We start from the raw sequence: 21,960 nt of genomic DNA, 5'->3' as shown, positions 1-21,960 counted from the left end.
TGTCACACATGATAAGGGCTTCTTCGGGGGGATACTTTAGCACTGCTTGGGCTAGAACAGTTCTTAAAATTAAAAAAGCCCTGTCTATAATGAACAGGAATAACTGGAAAAAAGGCTATTGCCTGCACAATTCTGGAGATGTGTTTGACAATCATTTCTGTTCAGAGCTATTTCTAGCCAGGTTAAAATTATAGTTTATAGAAGGCCCTATTCGTTCTACAAAGATGATCAAATTCATACATGGTTCTGAAACATGACCATGCTCCTAAGTCTCTTGACCTAGGCTAAAACCCTTTCCCCTAACACCACTTTGAAATGATATTTGTTCGTCCCACACTGCCAAGAGTGGCTGGGTGGGTTCTATGATCAGGCAGAGGTACAAGCACGTTTCCCGACTGTGTGTGTCACTGCTGTTGTGTAGGCATGATAAGGTAGGTTGAGAACAACGTCTTAGCCTTTATTCTGAACTCCCTTGCTCTAGTGGGTTTAAATGGGATCCTTGATATCGTCAGAAAATATCTCTCTGGGTTTATATGGATTAAGGTTAATTTTGTGTCTGACATCGAGCACCCAGACCGAATGTCAGGAAGGTTCAGTTCATCCCAGACCATAGAAAAAACCCACAGGAGGAGGTGCTGGGGGAGGAAATATTTGCAATGGTTCTCTCACAGAGATCCCTCTATATCCTCCTGTTTATAGCTGGAGGGTGTATTGTCTTCTCAGGGGATCTCTGTAGGACCAGAGTGGGAATGGTGGGCATTGCACCTGCCTGCCAAGCCCCCATGCCCTGCCTCTGCAAAGATCCAGGACCCTGTGGAGAGGCCTACACAGGATCCAAAGGGGATGTAGGAAGGTACCATGGAGGTGACGGTCTCCCTTGCATATGGGAGGACAGATCTGGGCATAGCTGGCACTTTTCATGTACAGTTCTAGGGGGCATAAATCCTGGGTGCTGATCAGTTAATGGTAATAGGTGACCTTATAAAACCTAGATTCTGCCACTGGCTGCAGAACTTTGTTTGAAGATAGTAAAGATAGTTAGAAAACTAACTTTTGAAAGATGAAATCTAGATGTTCTACATCTCTTCTTCATCAGTAAAACAGGTTAAAGCAATCTAATTGCAAGCTCACCCTGAGCTCTGAAAGTTAAGCTGTGCACTTTTCTTCTTTCATCATCAGCCACCACCAAGATTATGGAATCAAATCTCAAAGTGCAGCTGTGCTCTCAAGCGAGACTGTTAAAAAGGCATCTTTGTAATCAGCAGTCCTATCTCCTGTGTATAGCCATAGCTTACTTCAGTGATCCAGTCTGTGCTGCTCATAGACTTTAAGGGGGGGAGGGATAGCTCAGTAGTTTGAGCACTGGCCTGCTAAACCCAGGGTTGTAAATTCAATCCAATCCAATCCTTGAGGGGGCCATTTAGGGATCTAGGGCAAAAATCTGTCTGGGGATTGGTCCTGCTTTGAGCAGGGGGTTGGACTAGATGACCTCCTGAGGTCCCTTCCAACCCTGATATTCTATGATTCTATGAAGGCCAGCAGGGACCACTGTGATCATCTACTCTGGCCTCCTGCACATCTCAGGTCACAGAACCTCGGCCACCCACTCCTGGAATAGACCCATAACCTAGGGCTGAGTTTTACTGAAGTCTCAAATCATGATTTAAAGACTTCAGGTTACACAAACTCTACCATTTACTCTAGTTCAAACCACCAAGTGACCCATGCCCGAGGCTGCAGAGGAAGGTGAAAAACCCTCAGGGTTTCTGCCAATCTGACTGTGGGGTGGGGGAAGTGGGATTCCTTCTTGACCCCAAATATGGCAGTCTTGCTCATGCAAGACTCAGCCTAGCTAAGAAGAATGAGCTGGATTCTATTCCTTCTTGTGTATCAACATAATGGTCTACCTTTTATATCTGTCCAAAGCCACTGAAGACAATGGGGTTTGCATAGGTGTCGCTGCGGGCAGACTCTGAACATACTGGAGCAGCACAGGTGTAACTGAACCCCTAACTCGGCCTTCAGGATCTCTGTTACCAGTGGTGATGCCAGAGAATGAAAACCCATCTCTCTGACACCAGAGTGAGTTGGGCACTTAGAAGAAGCATCCACTTACTTACAAGCTTGTAGCCGTATTGACTCTGGGGTGCTGTCAGTAACAAACACTTGCTTTAACCACAAAAAGAACAGGAGTACTTGTGGCACCTTAGAGACTAACAAATTTATTAGAGCATAAGCTTTCGTGGACTACAGCCCACTTCTTCGGAAGTGGGCTGTAGTCCACGAAAGCTTATGCTCTAATAAGTGGGCTGTAGTCCACGAAAGCTTATGCTCTAATAAATTTGTTAGTCTCTAAGGTGCCACAAGTACTCCTGTTCTTTTTGCGGATACAGACTAACACGGCTGCTACTCTGAAACCTTGCTTTAACCAGTAAACTATGTAAATAATGCAAAGAAAACACTTAGATACAGTAACAAGATGGTGCAAATGGGGTGTGTGTGTGTGTGTGGGAATATGGTGCAAAGAGGATGGAGTAAGGTGGCTTTGTGTCCCCTTTGCTCTTTCCCTGATCTGGTCTGAGCAGGAGCTGCTTTGGCTCCTGACGCTACTTAGGGCAACGTGTGTCCAGCTGCCTACAGCCACTCGTGGGAATAGCTGGAGTGCAGTAGCGCTCTGAGAACGCCCTGACTTCTGTGGACAGTGGTGTAGAACTAGTTGGGGAGGGATACTATGTCTGGGGAATTCCCAATTAATGGCCGGCCCCTTCACTCCAGTGGAGCTGGCACAAAGGGACCATAGTTGCAGTGATGAATTATATCATTACTGTAAAATACTGTGGTCAGGGCCGGCTCTAGGCACCAGCAAAACAAGCTGGTGTTTGGGGCGGCACATTTTTAGGGGCGGCATGACCAGCGCCAGAATGCCACCCCGGCCGCCCTAGCTCACCTCCGCTGTTGCTGCCACGGCGCGCGAAACAGCTGATTCACGCGCCGCTACTCGCCCTCCCTCCCAGGCTCTCAAACCTGGGAGGGAGGGGGAGACTCCGAGTGGCCGGGGCGCGGGCACCGCTTCTCCCCCTCCCTCCCTCCCTCCTAGGCTTGAGAGCCTGGGGGGAGGAGGCAGGGCTGGGGATTTGGGGAAGGGGCGGAGTTGAGGCGGGGCCAGGGGTGGGGTAATTAAAGAACGGGGGGGGGGGGGAGCGGCCAAAATTGTTTTTGCTTTGGGCGGCAAAAATCCTAGAGCTGGCCCTGACTGTGGTACTTTCAGTGAGAGATAATGTCTTCACTGGGGAGCAGAAGCATCTCTCCCCTTTGAAAAGATCTGGGTTTTGAGCCAGAAATTAAAGCAGCAGACCAAAGGCTGTTGTGCTGTGGGGTTCTTTGGTCAAATGGCCTGGCTATTCTCTAATGATATAAGCCAGCTGCTTCTGTAGTAACCCATCATTTAAACCTCCTCATGCAAATTGTATTGACCTTATCATGAATCACACCTTCCTTGCAGCAGCTCTCTAGCTCATCAGCACACATCTTGGTTATTCTTGGGGAAACAAACCCTACCGTCTATTGGCTGCTTGGCACTAGCCACTCTCAGGCTTCTTTTCTTGTGAGACGGCCCTTTCTCAGAACAAACCATTTTCTATTCCCACCAGCTCGTATCCCTGTCGGTTTTTGGAGATTGCATGACGTGTCTGTCAGAAGATGACTCACACTGGCTGTCTGAGGCACATAGCACAAATACCCGAGCAGATTATAAATTAGCCATCTCCTCTTTTTGAGGTTCACCTTAAAGGAGAGAAGGACATTGTTTATAGTGGGCAAATTCCACAGCAGTTTTGTAACCCCTTTTTAAACTCAGCTACACAATCCAGCATCCCTTTTAATAGCCATTCCATGATCTTGCCTATCCTAGAGCACAAGTAAACTTGCTGTGAAAACATTAGCTGTGGTGGTTGAGTTGGCAGAAGTTACCCTGTCTCAGTGAAAAGAGCAACACTGATCTGGGTCTGATTTTTATTTATTCAGTTTGTCTGAAACTTTGGAGAGCCATGCATGCCATTTCTTCCTCTTGGAAAAGAAACTTCTTCAAATTATGTGGCCTTACCTTTATCTGGAACGAAGCTAAACTGAGCAGGAACTTCTGCATCTTGGACAGATCCCAAGAGGGACAGACAGACAATTTCTCCATCAGGGCCCATTATGAGGCTGCCTAGTGAAGTACCATTATAACACTCTTGAAAACATAAAGATGAACATTGTTACTAATACACAGCGTCAACAAGGATACCTGGAGACCTACTGCACTGCTGTTCATTGCATGAAAATATCCTTCTCAGTAGCTCTGTGCATGCATCCACATTATCATGTCAGAATTAAAAACAAGGTTACTCTAAGAAAGCTCTGTACATTACAGGAGATGGGTTCTGAACACAACATTCAGTAGCAGATTTTGAAAGCCACCCCCAAAGCTCATGAGTGTTTTATTTGAGGTTTTCGTTCTGTCCAGTATGACCTTCAGATCAGGTCAGTTCTGAACCCCATTTCTCCTAAGCTTGAGGGGCCTGGAAATCCAGCGCTTTTGTTACAGTTTTCTTATTTCTAAACATGACTCTTCTGAGTCTGAAAAGCGCACTTCATGTCATTCAAGTATTTGGCATTTTCCTTTCCATCTCCCCCTCATGCCACTCCCCACCCACCATCTGCAAATGAAGTTCCAGTTTGGTAATTACCCATTATCTTTTTTTCTTTCTGATACGGTGGCAACTTCAGGTGCTGACACTAACTAATCCCTGCTTTCGGCTGGCTGATGTTATCTGGCATAGAGGCAGAACTGTGGATTTGCAAGAGCACCTGTTTAATAAACATGGGACGAAATAACTCCCTGGTGTAAATGGGCACAATTCCATTGACTTTAACTGAATTATACTTTCTTACTGTAGGCTTTTGGAGTTTAGTTCCATCACTGGCTTCTCCCCGTGAATTACTGACTTTGTATTTAACCGGCATGCCTGTGTGCATGCCAGTGGTGTGTGCTGGCTTGGTCATGTCTGTTTGCAGCATAGGGTAGCTATCTCCTTCCTGCTGGAAGTATTGCCCCTGCCCCTTCTCAGGTCCTAAGAATCCATGTAATGGGCATGTTTTTTCAGTAGCATCTTATCTCAGGAACTAACTTTTCTAGAAACATGCACACACTGAATATTAAACAATTCCTGGAATTCCCAGGGCTGCTGTCAAAACCAGCATGTTAGTTTCTCCTGGAGCTTTAAAAACAAAAGTATTGTGTCCCTCCAGCATGTACAGTACAAACAGATCAACATAATTACAGACTCCATGCACAGTACAAACATGTTACCTCTCAGCTCTTCTGGTAGGGTGCCACGAGTGATTCCTACAGGGAGAGTCTTAGAAGTGCTGCTGCTCATCGTTTTGAAGTTTGTCTTGCTACTCTGGTTCCCTGGACCCTTCTTTCCGTATATAGGGGGCAGCAGCTCTAATCCTGGGACTGCATTCCGGGTGAATAAATCACCATCTTGGAAAAAGCATATAAGGAACAATACTAAAGAGCTGCATAAAACAATACATTTCTGAGGGGGAAATAGAGACCTAGGCAGAAGGAGGGAATGCACAAAAGGGTCACAATTAATCAGTGACTTACTGGTGTGTGGTTTGTCTATCCTGCTAAACTACCCCATCTAATTAATCTTTATTCTCACTGCCAATGTTATAAAGTGCTGCGTGGTCTACAAAGTGCTGCGCAAAACTGATGAGCAATTGTATCAACCTAAAGAAAACATGAAATGTTCCATCAACATATTGTTGTTATTGAACTATGAGCTGTGGTACAGAATTAGAGTGATGGGTCTGATACCAGAATCACAGTAGTTGCCTTTGAAAAAAAGACTCATTTTCCTATAGTAACTCTATGATATCTGAGATACAACAGTTTCTCCCTCTACTTGGAATAGAAAATAACTGCTGTATCTTAGATTCCACTGGGTAATTGTGGGTAATGTGTAAATGTTGAATTTTTATTGGTGATCACTATAGTTTATAGAAAATAACTGCTGCCTTGATGACTTTAATACCCTTAAGATATTAAGTGCACAGCAGTGGTTTCTGTTCTGTACAATTATTTGCAGCCAGTGCTTGGGTTCCAAGAGCTCCAAGGAAAATCTAGCTGCTGCAGGAAGGTGGTGGTGATGATTCATGGGGAGCATTCTTGAGACAGGCTCTGTATTGATGCTAGAGTGGTGCTGTGCTGCTGGAGGTGCCATCTTTCAAATGACATGTAAGGTGTAGGTTATGACGAAGTGTAGTTATTAAAGATCCCACTTTCATTACTTTGGTATTCAGGCTAAATTCCAGTTTAATCAATGAATTCCGTCCACCTAAAATTCCCCTGTAGTTTCGACTGACATAGACGTTCTTTAATTTCTCTACTGGACTATTGTGTAGTGGACTGTCTGATATCTTCCATAGCAAAAGCGGCTGCATTTCAATAACAAATGAAGTAAAACCTAATATGTCTTGTAACTGGTTTATAAAATTTGTTAAACCTCTTGGGGTCGTTGGATGAAAAGTGTTATAGAATGTCAGTTGTTATGAATTAACAAAATTCCGTTATAACAGGCCCCTTAGAGTGTTATCTTAATGCAAAGCTTAGATGCAACACATACTCCTGACACAATTCAATGTGAAATAAATTCCTTTAGAGTGACCATCGGATTGGCTAATGTGGCCAATCACCATGTGATTGGCTAATATCGCCACAAAGATGAGCTGTAGTAGGTGAATAGCTAGAAGCTGAATTAGTTTTATAGCGGAGATGGTGTTAGTCTAGCTACAACTGAGGCAAAAGCTGAATCTCTGATTTGTATTGACTGACCTCTTTTATAGTGGCCCTCCTTTCCAGCATTCACCCCTCTTATTCCTGCCTTCCTCCCCTCCAGAGTGAACTTTCGATTGGTTATTGGAGGTAGGAAGAAGCTACCTTGATGTATCTCTGGGTTTTCGCCAATGACCATTTGGTGCTGTTCAGTTGGACCCTCTGGCCCAGAAATGAGATCATTTGGTGAAGGAGCCAACAACTTCTCACCGTCGTCATCAGCCTCTGATCTGGATTTGTCACAAGAAGCTGCTGGAATGAAAGAGGAACATGAAATGGAGATACTAGCCACCGCTTCTTTTCCAATAAACTGGTGAAAGTTTATTGGAAAAGAAGTTTCTGAACCTCTGTGTGTTTTCCTGTTGTTTGTCTTGTATTGTGAAATCAGACTTGGTGAAATCAGGACACACAGCAGCCGCAAGCAGCATCTTTAAACTCTTATTCATGTCAAGAAATTGACGAACTGACTAACATAACTTGCTGTCTCAGCCAGAAAGAGTGGTGCAATCCTGGAATGGGAGAAATCAAACTACGTGGTGGGCGAACCAGATTAGTGTTCCTAACCCGAGTACATTTGATAATTGAGCTTAACAGCTTCTTCGTTCAACACCTGGCCTTGAAGAAACATGGAATCCACCTCCATGATGCAAATATTCTCCTATAATTCAATATCGGGGTTCTACACACGGGTTCTCTTAACTTTTTTGAACAACCTCTGTTTAGTGCACAGTTCTGAGTATCTCACTGAAGCCAGACTCTAGATTTGTGGGACTGATGTTACATTCTGTTCTACAGTCAGATACTGGTATAATTATGCAACTACCAGTGACTTCATTGGGAGTTACATGCATATATCTAAGGGCAGAACTTGGCCCTAAATGGTTACTGGCATGCTGCTTTTTTGAATAAAATAATGTACCTCTAATCATTCCTGCAGTTGTTCTGGGATACACTTTAGTTTTACCCAGGTGGTTTTTCATGAAGATCTGTTGACTGCAGTAGCAATATTTTTATATGTAGTACTATAACAATTTTGTTACCGTGATTATTGGGTTTCCCATTTTATTTAACATTTGCAAATATTGAGAAGAGCAGGAGCATCTGGACCATTTCCCCCCCTAGTTCATGTTGAGCTGTAGCAAAGTTCCTTCTGTGTGGAGGGAATACAATCAGTAGCCAGACAGAAAGGAGTTGCTGCTTCTTAGAGTGCTGAGTCAGCTTGAGCAAATATGTGCTCCCTGGGTGACGGCTGGATGATGCTGAAAAGGGCAGGGGAAGAGGAGCTGTGGGGAGATACCAAAATCCTATGGCTTGTGTTATGCAGGAGTCAGACTAGATGGTCATAGCATCCCTTCTGGCCCTAAAATCTATGGAAGTAGCGCTATGAAAAATGGGAGAGAAAGAGGTGGGTAGAGGATGAAGGGAGGGGAAATGTGGGGGGAAAGAAGAGAACACTAATGTAGAGGGAGAAGGGAACAGTGGGAAAAGGGGAGGGAAAGAAGAGAATGAGGTAGAATGGGAAAAGGTGTCCAAAGAAGGAGAAAATTGGGAAAGAGGCATAACTACTGTTATAAGTGGTAACATAGTTCTATGTGAAAGTCTTCAGATTACTTGCTTACAGAAAGCAGGGGCCTCTGACGGAATATCCGCATCCCTCCCACCCCATCCATATCATCACCCAGTTTCTAGTTTCTGGACATGTTGAAATATATCCGTCCATGTAGCACATCAGTGTGGGTTGATAATACTGTACAGAAAGTGGTGTTGCCCTTGTCCCTTTGTTCTGGATTTGCAGAGTCTGTTGATTCTGCCCAGTCTGACAGCAGTGGTTCAAGAGTCACCTTGGTGAGAGAAGATCACTGCTCAAAGCTGCTTCCTTGTCAAATACATGACAAATGGAAAAGTTGTTGAACTTCCTTTCCATTTATAATGCAAATAAACACAGAAACAGCTATAGTGCATTAGCAACTTCAGACAAACCTTTTTCATACATTTTTATAATTCTTTGATATTTTTAAAAAATACTTGTCATCTGAAGCAGGGTTTTCCAAAGGTTCTGACAATGTCGTCCTGTTTGCAGTGTTGCTGTAGCTGTGTCAGTCCCAGGACATTAGAGAGACAATGTGGGTGAAGTAGTATCTTTTATTGGACCAACTTCCGTTGGTGAGGGAGACGAGCTTTCGAGCTTACACGGAGCTCTTCTGCAGGTCTGGGAAACTAACTCAGTGTCACAGCTAAATACAAGGTGGAATGTAATCCTGAGCATTTAATATTTAGATTAATTCTTTAAGGGACCAGTCCTCAAATCTTACTCCTGCAACAGTCCCACTGAAATCAGAGGGGCTATTTAGTATGTGAGTAACAGTTGCAGGAGTTCCTTTAACTAGGACATTGCCAGTTGAAGACTGTTACGGAACATGATGTCAGGCTTAGGATCTTACATGCCCCTTGTTTTATTTTCTGGAAGGGAGAAATCAAATCAAACCATGTGTCCTCTTTCCTCACTTTACCCCAAGGATTCTCAAACCGTGGGTCGGGACCCCTCAGGGGGTCGCGAGGTTATAATATGTGGGGTCGTGAGCTGTCAACCTCCACCCCAAACCCCGCTTTGCGTCCAGCGTTTATAATGGTGTTAAATATATTAAAAAGTGTTTTTAATTCATAAGGGGGATTGCACTCAAAGACTTATGTCGAAGGGGTCACCAGTAAAAAAGTTTGAGAGCCACTGCTTTACCCATTCCTCTCTCTCTCTCTCTCTCTCTCTCTGCACTGTGGTGACTCTTTCCAGTGGAAAATGGTGGACTCAGTTATTTCTGGGACCCAGCGGCACTGCTCTTTGCATCTTTCAAGGGAGTGTCAGTATTTATCTGAGGCAATTTCTTTCTCTACTCACTAAGATTAGAGCGTTCTCTGTCTTTAGCATTCTCAGCCCTTGTTGCTTGGACAGTGCAGGTTCCAAATTTGATTTCCCCCACAGGCAGTATGTCACGCTGCAGACAAACCATGAAAGGGCCATATGTGATCTGTGAAGTTCTGCAATGCATCCTGTGGCCAGCTTCATCTATAATAAGAAGATGTAGCCTTCAGAGACTACAGGTCCCAGCATGCAGGGCTCTGTCTTGATCTGATAAGCAGGCCACTCAAATCTAGATGGTGCATTGCATGTTAGGACCTGCAGTCTATGTGAAGCACACCTCTGTGTTCAAGATAAAGGAGGCTGCAATCTGCTCCATCTAAGACAAATCAGGTGCAGCTCCTCGGCCCCCAGCCAATTCCTCCCTGTGCCTCAATTTAATGAACTGTCTTTATTTCATAGCCAATGTTCCTTGTCCTCGACTGATATTGAAATACCAGTCAATCTCCAGCCCACCTTTTTCATGCCAAAAATGTTGGCTTATTCAGATAAACTTTGGAAAAACAATTTGAGTTTGAGGGTGTTCGATCTGATCTGAATCTCCTGAAGTTTGCCCAATATTAGCAGAAACTCTGCTGCTTTTACACTGTATTGAGGCGCAAACTCATCTTTGGGATATAAACCATGTGGAATCCAAAATAAACCTGCTCTGAATATCTTCAAGAACACAAGAGCTAACACTGAAACGATGCAGTCCAGGATGGGAGAGTTCCCTTTTTCTGCAGTCCCAATCTAATCATTGTGTAACTTACAAATACCTTGAATTTAGATAGATCAGAGAATCTTTTGTCTACAGCTGATGGTACCTGTTTGATTCTTTGCTTTGGTCTCGGGCTGGGTTTGCAACTGAATAAGCAAAGGCAGGATCAGAAGCTCCTTTGGGGGATCACTGGATCTAAATTGTTTCTTGTGGAGCACTTGGGCTCTGGGTGATTCTTCTGAGATTGAAGGAAACTTCAAAGTCTCTGGCGCCTGCTGCAAGATATAAATCAAAAGTGTCAGAAACCCCAAATACTCCCATTACTTTTGACTTATATTTTTATTCCTCACTCTATAGGCTTGCTAAAGCACAACCTACTAGCACAACAAAGCCAGGCTGGTTTCACTCTTTCATTCCCCATCTCCGCTGGGCATCTTCTGTGGAACATGGGATGTTTGACCCTCCCCAATTCTGTCCCAGTCCTGGCCACCGCATCAAAGCCTTGGACTTCTCCAGAACACAGTGGAAGAAGAAGCTGGATTAGGCCTAGGATGCTTAACTTGATGGTTCTGAATTGTTTAAAGTCTTTGTTTTTCTAAAACATACATACACGTACACAGTGCAGTTAATAGGAATCTTTCTCTGGACTCCAATGGGAGTTGGATCAGATTTTAACTTAGGGCTGGTCTACAGTGAAAAGTTACACTGGCATAGCTATGTAAAAAATCCACAGATATGAAGTTAAACTGATCTAACCCCCAGTGCAAATAGAGCTAGGTCAACAGAATAATTCTTCCATCGACCTAGCTATCACCTCTCGGGGAGGTGGATTACCTACAAACCCCCCCATCCCTGTAGTAATCATCTGCACTAAAACACTGCAGTGGCGCAGCTGCAACTGTCATGTTTTAAGTGTAGACATATACTCATAAAAATGAGGCTATGAAATCAGGCATGGTTAAGGGAAGAAAGATTTGCCTCCATGTTTTGGTTTTTTAAGTGTCAAGCAACTGCGGCATCTGAAGAACCAGCATGCTTGGATACCCCAGACCCTCCCTGCAGAGGGGCACATGCATGTGTTCATGCACCCGCACAGAAGCATTCAGTCTCTCCAAGCACAGTCCTATTTATTGAGGCTTTGTGGTGGGTACCAGCATTTGGCCTTCAGACTCGCAGCTCTTTACCTGTTGGACACTCTCTTGCTCCATTTTGAACCTGACTACCCTATAAATATAGTTGTATCATGAGGCCTGGTTGCCATGTTGTGGTCCCCTGATGCAGTTACAACATGATTAAAATGTGTATTGTGGATGGTACCTGATCATGTGGTAACAAGAACTATAACCCATGACATATAATCTGTTACAATGTTGTAACCATGCCAAGGAACAACCATGCTTGTCTTTGTAGTGCTGATGTGGCCGTAAGTATTTCAGTGTCTTTTGTTGCATCACCTGCTACTTTCACACTTCAAGTGCCCTTATTCCTGTGGTATAGAGTAGCCTCAGGACTGACCTCGAGAACATTCATGTATCAGCGTCTCCAGCATTCTCTTGCATTCTCCAGTTCAAAGAGGGCAGTAGCACTTTGTTTCCCTTTATAGCTTCACTTTCACTATTTTGCATCTACTGAAATGGATAAAACTCCATTTTCACAATTACAGAAAGGGGCAGACACTTCAACAGAGAAATATTTAAAAATAAATGTGTTTTGGAGGGGATAGAAACCCATAAGCCAACCTCTAACTATTGGTGTTCAACAAGGAACTTTCCATAGGGGCAGGCTGCCCAATAACTATCCACTACTGAGTTAATTGCACCTTCCTCTAAAGCATCTCGTCCTGGCACTGTAGGACACAGGATACTGGATTAGATGGGTCACTGGTCTGATCCAATAGGGCAATTTGTCTGTGCACAAAATTGCCTATATTCATGTTATGAGCCTTGAAAGGAGACCACTTCATACGTTATTCCCAACAACTGCATATTTGTTTTTAAAAATCTGACCTTTCTGTGTTCCACCCTGACCACACCTTGCTCTGAGTCCATGGCAGACTGAATAGGAGGAAAAAAACCTGTTTCAATCAGGTGCCCTTCTTCTTTGCCATCCTGGTTATTCAGATGTCCTTGTTTAACTGAGGGGGGGGAAATGGAGACGAGATGAAAAGGGGATGAAATTTTAATATGTATTAATGGCATCAGATAAGGGTCAGTATTTACTCTATCATTGAACCTGTCAAGGACAGGAGGAGGAATAAATTTACCAGTCCCTGCACCCATGGTAATAAGGATAAGGAAAGTTTCCTCATACAACTCTTTGCCCTCTTCCCAATGAGCACTGCAACACATGACCACTGTCATTAATTAAAATACAACCTTAGAGATTCTTGCTGTGCTCATAATCCAGAGGTGACTGTTATAACAGTACACATAAAATTTACTGGACTCTCCTCATTCTTCAGAAGTCCAGTAAATTCATTACAAACACAACTATGACAAGAAATAAAGCTAAGGAGGTGTATTTCTTACCACTGTAGGGCTTTTTTCTTCCAGGGAAATAGCCTCCGTAGAAAGTCATGTAGGATCTCTCACTCAAAAGCTGAGAAGTATCAATAGTGGCATTCCCAACAGAGCTCTTGACAGTTTGGTTCAGCTTTTCACGGTGCTCTTGACTCTCTGTCTGGTGTGACTTTTCCCCATGCCATTGGCCCTCCATTGCATGCTCCACATCTTGGTGATCTTCCACCTCTGTGCCCTAGGAGATGGCAGAATGACTGGCTTTACAATAGAGCTGGATAGAAAATGGTTTTCCCCTGCAGCTAACTTCAATGAAAATGGGGGTTGGGGAGGAATCATTTTTGTCAGTTTTCCACAGAAAATTTTAAAGTTTTATCAGAAAACTTAAAAATGTCTTCAGTTTTAATGCAAAAACTCAACACTTTCTTTGGAAATCACAGAATTTTAGTAAAAAACCAATTTTCCATTAAACTATTTTTTCAACCGAAAATTTTCAACCATCTATTTTTTACAAGCCCACATTCATGAATACCATTTCAGCCTGACTTATAATGCTAAGTATTTCTCTTCTCAGTTGTCACAGGTTTCATTCTATGTGGGGTATCAACTGTTTAAATATACAACCACTTCTTTTTTGTTACATATATTATTTGTATATGTTTTTTTATATATACCATATAGTCCAAGGGACTATGCTTGCTTGCATTGAAATCAATGGCAAAACTCCCACTGATCTCAGTGGTGCAAGACTGGGGCCCCAAAAGATTGAGAACTTCTAACGGGTATCTGATGCTGGGTATTACTCTTCTGCTGTCTCTCTGAATATGTACTAATTTATGACCATTTGCATAGTAGCTCCTGTTTTGTACGTAAATTTTATCTTTTATTGTCTATTCAGCAATTCTTAAATCAGATGTTGAAAAAGATACAGTGTTGAGGAAGAGACGAATGCTAAGAGTATAACAGCTTCACTTCTGTTCTTTACGTCAGTTCAGTATACTCAGTCAGTGCTGCCAAGGCATGCTTTGGGGCTAATTATACTGCCCTCCTTTGAGATCTACTGAAGAAAAGCGTTATAGAAGAGTAAGGGTATGTCTACACTGGCAGAGTTACAACGCCGACAGTTACAGCGCCACTCAGAGAGCACTGAAGGGAAACCGCTGTTGTGTGTTCACGCTGTCAGCTGCCTGCACAATAGCGTGTTCACACTTGTGGCACTTGCAGTGGTATTCGGAGCGGTGCACTCTGGGCAGTTATCCCACAGAGCATCTCTTCCTCTTCTGCCGCTAAGAGTTATGGGAAGACGGAGGGGGTCACGGGGCATCCTGGGTCCTGTCCCAATGCCCCGTGATGCATTGCTTTGCATCCCAGCAATCCCTGTGCTTCCGTCCGCATTTGGTGCCATCTTTCAATGGTTTGTGTACTGCGTGCTCTGCCTCTTCAGTTTACAGGAATGGATCCCGCACTGTTGACCAATGTGCTGCTTGCTCTGACCAACACATCATGAGTGGCAGTGGAGTTATTCCTTAAACTACAAAGGCAAGAGGAGTTCAACATTGATCTCACCACGCGTAGTAGCTACGACACGAGATTGCTTGTGGCATTCACTGAGGTGCTGACCACAGTGGAACGCCACTTTTGGGCTCGGGAAACAAGCACTGAGTCGTGGGATCACATTGTCATGCACGTCTGGGATGACGAGCAGTGGCTGCAGAACTTTCGGATGAGGAAAGCCACATTCATGGGACTGTTTAATGAGCGCGCCCCAGCCCTGCGGCGCAAGGACATGAGAATGAGATCTGCCCTGTCATTGGAGAAGCACGTGGTGATTGCACTGTGGAAGCTGCTACTCCAGACTTCTACCGATCGGTCGCTAACCAGTTCGGAGTGGGAAAGTCAACCGTTGGACTCATGTTGATGGAAGTGTGCAGGGCCATTAATCACATCCTGCTCCGAAAGACTGTGACTCTGGGCAACGTGCGTGACATTGTGGATGGCTTTGCACAAATGGGCTTCCCTAACTGCAGCAATTTGAAGCTGAAAGCCACTAATATTTGTTGCTATTCTCAGGAGCGCAGAGCTTGTAATTCTAGGAGGTGATTGTGATTGGTGCAGATGATGCACTGTGAAGGTTTAAGAAAATTGCCTGTTGCTTTGTAGGGCTCTCTTTGCTTTCGATTAATGGAATAAAGATTGCTTTCAAACCAAAACAATTCTTTTATTAAACAACAACAACCGGAGGGGAGAGAGAAACAAAAAAACACATCAGCACTGTGGGAGATGGGGGAAGGGAGGGTCTCAGGAGGAGGTGGGGTCTTGGGACGGTTAAAGATTTGTGTATGTCCAGCTATCATGTGCAACTAGTATCTGCTGCATGTTGAAGCCAGAGCTCATACTAGCAAAACTTTGCTGTAAGAATAACCACCCTGGTAGTACAGCATCAAGGGGAACTGAGGGGATTCTGATCTGTATGAAGACCGAGATCATCTTTGATAATGAAGAAGTGGTACCTGTGGGACCTTTGTGCATGCTGCATTCTGACTCCAGGTGGCCTCCTTTGCAGGTGGAGGTCTGAGTTCTAGACTCAATCTTCTCACTGAAACCCGAACAGGTACTCGAGCTCTTCTCTGGCCACGTGTTTCTACTTCATCTCCTTCCACCCGGTATTCTCTGTTCTCGGCCTCCTTCTGAGCTGAGTAACTTTGGCCTGCAAGACAGGTGTGTCAGGACTGGATCACAAAGTGAACTATTACACTTCAGAGAGGTTCTAGTTATTTAGGGCCAAATTGTGGCATTTAGCCACTGATCCCCGTTGGGAGCTGTACCACCCCAGCAGGAGAGCCGGGCCAGGTTGTGCCACAGGGACATGCTCCTTTCCTGAATGGCCTGGGGACATGTGATTAATGCAGGTTGAACCATCCTTTAGGAATGGGCTGATATGGAGGAGGGTAGCGCCACGGCCACCTGAGCTCAGGGACCGCAATTGTGAGCGGCCCTTCTACAGGGCATGAAAAGGGGAGAAAGCTCCTTGCATGCTCTCCCATGTACCTGGGAACAGGTGAATCACAATGTGTCTCAGAATTGATACTATATTCAAGAAAGTGGGGGTTCACTTCAATGATTGGATTTCTTTAGGGTGTTTCCCAGTGCTTTGGAAATTAAAACTATGCATCCTGAAGAAAGGATTGAAACGTAACTTGAATGCAACCTGCATTAATAATTCACATCCTGTATCCTAGCAGGGACGGTACTAAACAGGGGAGGTATTCATTGAACCAAGAGCAAAGCAACATCAAGTTGAAAAGGAAATTACTATGGAAATTAACTTTCAAGCCTCAGGCAGATGTGGGAGAGGTTCATTGTACAGGGGATTTTCCTTGTACTATATTTTATATTGGGTTTCCACTACTACTTTGACAGCTGTATGCTCCAAGCCTGCTCTGTGGTCAGCAAGGCCTTGGCTTGCAACAAATTTTTCAGCAGCATTATGGTCTGTTCAGTACATTTATTCTGTGGGAATTTTCTTATTAGCAAAGGGTTTGCATCAACACATGTCTTCTGCAAAGTGAACAAATCTTTCAGTAATGTTTTAGAGCAGTCACAGCCAACCTGTGCCCTGAGGCCACTTGTGGTTTCCGAGGATGAATGCGTTAAGAAAAAAACTGTGCCTTTTATTATGAATTGAAAACGTGTCCCCTGAGCTGCTACCTGCAATTTTTAAACTGACGTGTTTGAGTCATGTCTGTTGCTGTGGAGGAGTTGGGGGTTCACTTCTTCTCACATCTTGCCCTGCAGCTGCGGTGTGGCCAGGAACACTGGGACCCTTTCCTATTCCTAGCCTCTCTATGTGCTTAGCAGCCCTTCCCTCCTTCCCACACCCTCCGGTGGCCACCTGCTGCCTCGCAGGGGAGAAAGAGCAGAGTAGTCTTGGTTGCTCCATAACTGTTGGCCCATTGTAATAGCTTTCCGTGGGCCCAACAGACGAGGTACACACTGATTTGGATTTGCTCATGTAGCTCCTTGAAGCAGTCTGGCTGCACTGGAAGTACATTTAATTTGTTTTAGATTCATAATGCTTCCTTCACATAATCCTTGGGGGCAAATTCAAAATTACTGAAACAATGCACTGACCAGTCAACAGACAGAAAGCAACGGAACTGGTGCAATATAAAGGGTGGGTGGTTTATTTATTATTACTTCGCACAGAACAAACTGTGTATACAGGGCCGGCTCCAGCTTTTTTGCCGCCCCAAGCGGCAAAGAAAAAAAAAAGAAAAGAAAAAAAGGAAAAACCCGATTGAGCTGCCACCGAAGTGCCGCTGAAGAGGAAGACAGGGAGTGAAGGACCTGCCGCCGAATTGCCGCCAAAGACCTGGACGTGACGCCCCAATAACAAATGGTCGTGCCACCCCTTTCTATTGGCCACCCCAGGCACCTACTTCCTTTGCTGCTGCCTGGAGCCGGCCCTGTATGTCACCACCCTGCAAGCAAAAGCTTGAGAGGAGATGAGAGACTGACACCATGCCCTGAAATGATTATTCTGGCTTTGTTGGATCAGGGGTTCCTCTGCTGAGGAACAATCTTTCTTAGATGTCCAAATCTAATGACTGTTAGTTAGAGTACATCTCGTGGTCTCTGCTTTTCCTGCTGGTGTATAAGGAATACGGAGATCTCTCTGATAGCCAGGGCTCAAACTGTGGGCTGGGCTGGCCTAGAAGGATCCACATATGCTTTTATTGCATGGAAGGGAAGGGAGCTGGGTTACTAAATGGTACCATCCCACCCTTTCCATGTAGCAGGCTTCATGGGCTCCAGCATCCTTGTATCAGAAAGGGAAAGGTACACGCCATTTCCCTCCTTCCTCCAACCCCAAGGGGAATCCACTCAGAGTTCATGCAGCCTGAGGCTGTACAGTATAACTTTTCTGAGGGGAACTTCTTCCATGTAGCGGAAGCCTCACCTCTTTAAAGGGAGGCTCCAGGAGCAGTAACTGTCTAAGCCTAGAGTTGTGTAGAGAAAGCAGCAGGGGATTGAGAAGCAAAGTGAAACCACAGGGCCTGCAGCAGATCCCCCAGTTGGGGAGGCTAGACAAACTCCTGCCTACCCCCAGGAAACAATTAGAGGGTAACTCAGCACGGGGACCTGTGACAATTCCCACTCTCTCCCAGACACCTCTTGTGTGGCTTTTTTGAGGGGGATTTTGACTGATCTATAGGGGCTTCTGACACTGATCTATTTGTGTAGTGGAAACACATAGGCAATCAGTGCAGTCATTGGAGAACTGGGCCTAGATCCTGGGATGTATCAAACCTGTGCCCAGCTGCCCACCGCCCCAAGGGTTCACTCTGGCCGTCAGGAATCACCAAGGTATATCGATGCCCCATTCATACCTCCTGTGCTGGGGACTAGGTAGAGAGATGGTACAGGACCAGCAGCTATGTAGATGTTTTGTATTCCTGGAGCAGAGGCCAGGGCGTGGCTCTTGGTATGATGTGCTCATTTCAGCTAACATCCCCAAGCAGGCAGGCAGCTAGCTGCATTTGGAACCAGCTGTGTGGTTCTTGAGTGATCTTCATGGATAGCCCCATATAGAGGACAGTAGGTATGTCTACACTGCAGCAGGGAGCATGCCTCCCAGCGTGGGCAGACAGAGTTGCGCTAGCAGGGCTCGAGCTAGCACACTCCAAATAGCTGTGTGGGTGTTTCTGCACCAGCAGAGGCTTGGGCTAGCCATCCGAGCTCAGACCTGTTCAACCTCCTGGATCTAGCTCGGGTGCCTAGCCCTGAGCCTCCACTGGTGCAGCCATGTCTCCATTTTTAGTGTGCTACCTCAAGCCCTGCTAGTGTGAATCTGTCTACCTGGGCTGGGAGGGTTACTCCCAGCTACAGTGTAAACACACCCATTGTGACCTCCAGATGGGATTAGAGGTCTGTCGCATCTTACGCGGATTTAACATGCACGAATTCAGCTTTACGCGGCCGGCAAAAACAAAAAAAAGAGAGAAAAATAACTATTTAAATTCTGTACCTGCCTGGTTTTTTGTTTGTTTCGATGATGACTTTCAGTGCACCACTGGAGGGGGCGGCGGCGCGGAGGAGGGGAGCGGCTGTGCCCTGCTGGGAGCGGGCTGCATGCTCCGTCTGCCCCAGCCGGTGCCAGGTCTGCAGCAAGCCCAGCAGCCCACGTCCTTCCCTCCCCGCCGACCACTGACTTTCAATTCACCTGCAGGCGGGAGTGGCGCAGAGCCCTCCCAGCAGGCGGCACAGCGGGAGGGCCCGAGTGGCGAGCACCCCGGCTGAAGGAAGCCCTGGTCGCCCCCCTTCTCTTTCTCCCCCCCACTAGCCGGGGCGTGCACTCCGCTGCCCGGGGCATGTCTGCAGCGCAGGACATGCTAGCCAGAGTGCAGCCGCTGCCCGCCCAGAGGCTCGCCAGTGTGGCCGGGGGAGGCAGCCGCGAGCTGCCAAGTAAGTGGCACCGAAAGTTTGCACCCTGGGTTTTTTTTTGTTTTTGTTTCTTTTGTTCCCTGCTCCGGCCGCTCTGCACCCTGTTTTTTGTTTGTTTGTTTGTTTTGTTTTTTTGTTATTGTTGTTGCTTCGCCGCTCCGGCTACCCCTTTTTTTTTTGGCTTGGGGCGGCAAAAAAGCCAGAGCCGGCCCTGTCTGTCATGCGGGCGATTCCGCCCGCCATTACACGCAATGTAATTTTGACTATATGCGATTTTCGCTTTATGCACTGACTGCAGAACTTAACCCCAGCGTAAGATGAGACAGACCTGTAATGCGAAGGCAGCAGGTGACTGAGGCAAGGTCCACATCAGAGAGCAATGGTCACAGCTGCCTTCCCAGGTGTGCATGAGAAAAGATGCTTTTGGCTATTGACACCACTTGGAAATATAGGTATGAACCTGTGTCCTGGAGTAGCAGCAATGAATCCATTAAATGGGCTAAAGGAGAGCTGGGAAGGCTGGTAATGGGATGCAGAGCTCTTCACCTAGGTCACTGGGTTTGAATCCAGACCGTTCAGTAATGAGTCCTTACCGTCTGAGGGCTGTTCAGTCACCTATGTAAAATGACTTGGTAGTCCAGTTTCCAGTGGACAAGTATTCACACAACCAAATGTACCTGACAGGTTTGTGGCGAAGCTTGCTCTGCTGCTGTTCACGCTGTTCCTGTGGATAAAGGCAGCACTCCGCTCTTGGTGCGTGCACCCTTTTGAAGCACTACATTCACTTCAAAAATCCACTTATTACAAAAAGATGTTTACATTTATGGAATTGTCAGTCCTGGCTCCAGAGCTGAGGGAGACCATTGTGCACAAACCAGGGAATGGCTGGGCCAATGCATGAGCAGGCAGAGTACAGGGTTACCCTTGAAATGTTCCAGTGACGTGCTGAGGTTCTCAGCCCCCATTGCCTGCGATGGGAGTTGAGGGCACTATAGCGCCTCTTGGGATCAGACCTAAATGAGTTTTGGAGGCATTGGTCATGTCTGAGTGGTGCCAGCAGCATCACAGATAACCTTGGAGGCAGTGTTATGGAAGAAAGAGCACTATCATGGCGCTTTTCTACACCTACTGTAAAATGAAGGACATGCTAAGTAGAGAAATGCTGGGTTCTTGTGTTTGCAGTTTGTGGCTGTGGTGCAGGAATAATGGCATGAAGTAGAAACCTAAGGATGTAAACTATAAGTGCACAACTCCTTTAACTTTAACAGAGGATTGTATATGTGTAGATCCTCGTTCCTTGCCCTTAGCTGTACTGCTTACTCACTCTTTTATCTTATCTGGAGAGCTCACTGAAGGGTTCAATAGGTTTTGTTCTAATCCCAAACATTCCCTTACTAATTTTTGAAGTACACCTTTTCTATGAAATGTTTCCTTATTGAGAGCTATCTCGTAAGATGATAACTTAGTAATAATACATTCCTTCAAAGAAGACTTTATTATGCACATGATCTGCCCACAGGCATAAACACTGAATCAAATATTAAATCTTACCCAGGGTGGATTTTTTTCTATTAAAAAATAATACCTGCTATTATACCTGGATGGAGGTGTTGGCTTAGCTCAGCCCAGAAAGATGGGAACACAGGCAGGAGGTGATATTTTTTGGGTACAGCTGACAGGTCCTGTTGTCCTATTCTGTGATTTGGTGTGTTTAGGGAAATCTCCTGAAGCAATAAAGGGTCCCTGATATATCCTGGAAAGCATATATTGCAAAGCAAAGATATGTTACTTGAGATAAGACAGGAGAGAATGTTACATGTATTGGCTAGACCTAACTGAAAAATGGAGGGAAGGGGAAATACTGAAAAATCTTGAAGCCATTTTTCTTCCATGGGTTTTGAAAAGGATGAGTTTCTGTCTATTCAACAATTTTGGTTGTGAAACTTCTAATTTTTTCTGTTTTCAATTTGGCTTTCCCTTCCCCCCGCCCCCCATTCTCATTTTCTTTTTGTTCTCTCACTGAAAAGGGGGAGGGAGAAAGGAAAGGGGGGGAAAAACCCAATAAAATAAAAACTGGAAAAGATAATTTTTTTAATTTCCAATAATGTTGAAAAATAAAGTTTGAAAAATGGAAATAAAAACATGGCCTTATTTAACAAAATTGAACATTTTCATGAATATTCATTTTTCAAAAAAAAAAAATTCAACCAGTTCTGATATTGACAGGAATGTGTCTAGTACAGTATATTGGCTCAGATTGTAAACTACGCCATATATTACCTGTAGTTTGCAGGTTATTCAATTATGTACAGACTGAAGAATTAAAAATACATATGGACCATGAATAAAGCTTCATCTGTGGAAGATGCTGAAAGTTAGAGATTGGCCCAAACCAAAACCTCAGAGCTGAACTCCCCTGAAGTCCGGTAACATTTGAATCCAGATCCAAACTTTGTGATTATCCTCTGTTGCTATAGTGGACTAAACCAACACCCCCAAATTT

General features: G+C 45.0%; 1 protein-coding gene across 3 annotated transcripts in view; it reads right to left on the bottom strand.

Annotated features, from left to right (window-relative positions):
- KIAA2012 (KIAA2012 ortholog) overlaps nt 1–21,960 on the bottom strand; it is an 87,766-nt gene that overhangs the window by 49,432 nt on the left and 16,374 nt on the right. Inside the window, exons 4-11 of one of the 3 annotated variants that reach the window (XM_005306231.5) lie at nt 21,055–21,210; nt 15,524–15,720; nt 13,026–13,251; nt 12,504–12,631; nt 10,604–10,772; nt 6,884–7,135; nt 5,351–5,527; nt 4,103–4,231 (exon numbers count right to left, since the gene is read on the bottom strand). In XM_005306231.5, coding sequence (XP_005306288.3) covers nt 4,103–4,231; nt 5,351–5,527; nt 6,884–7,135; nt 10,604–10,772; nt 12,504–12,631; nt 13,026–13,251; nt 15,524–15,720; nt 21,055–21,210 — 1,434 coding nt within the window. The remainder of the gene's footprint in view (nt 1–4,102; nt 4,232–5,350; nt 5,528–6,883; nt 7,136–10,603; nt 10,773–12,503; nt 12,632–13,025; nt 13,252–15,523; nt 15,721–21,054; nt 21,211–21,960) is intronic. The other 2 variants (XM_008166865.4, XM_008166864.4) reach the window with 2 other exon arrangements.

This window comes from Chrysemys picta, chromosome 11 (assembly GCF_011386835.1).
Source record: "Chrysemys picta bellii isolate R12L10 chromosome 11, ASM1138683v2, whole genome shotgun sequence".
NCBI lineage: Eukaryota > Metazoa > Chordata > Testudines > Emydidae > Chrysemys > Chrysemys picta.
This window is presented reverse-complemented; position numbering and strand designations above follow the sequence as displayed.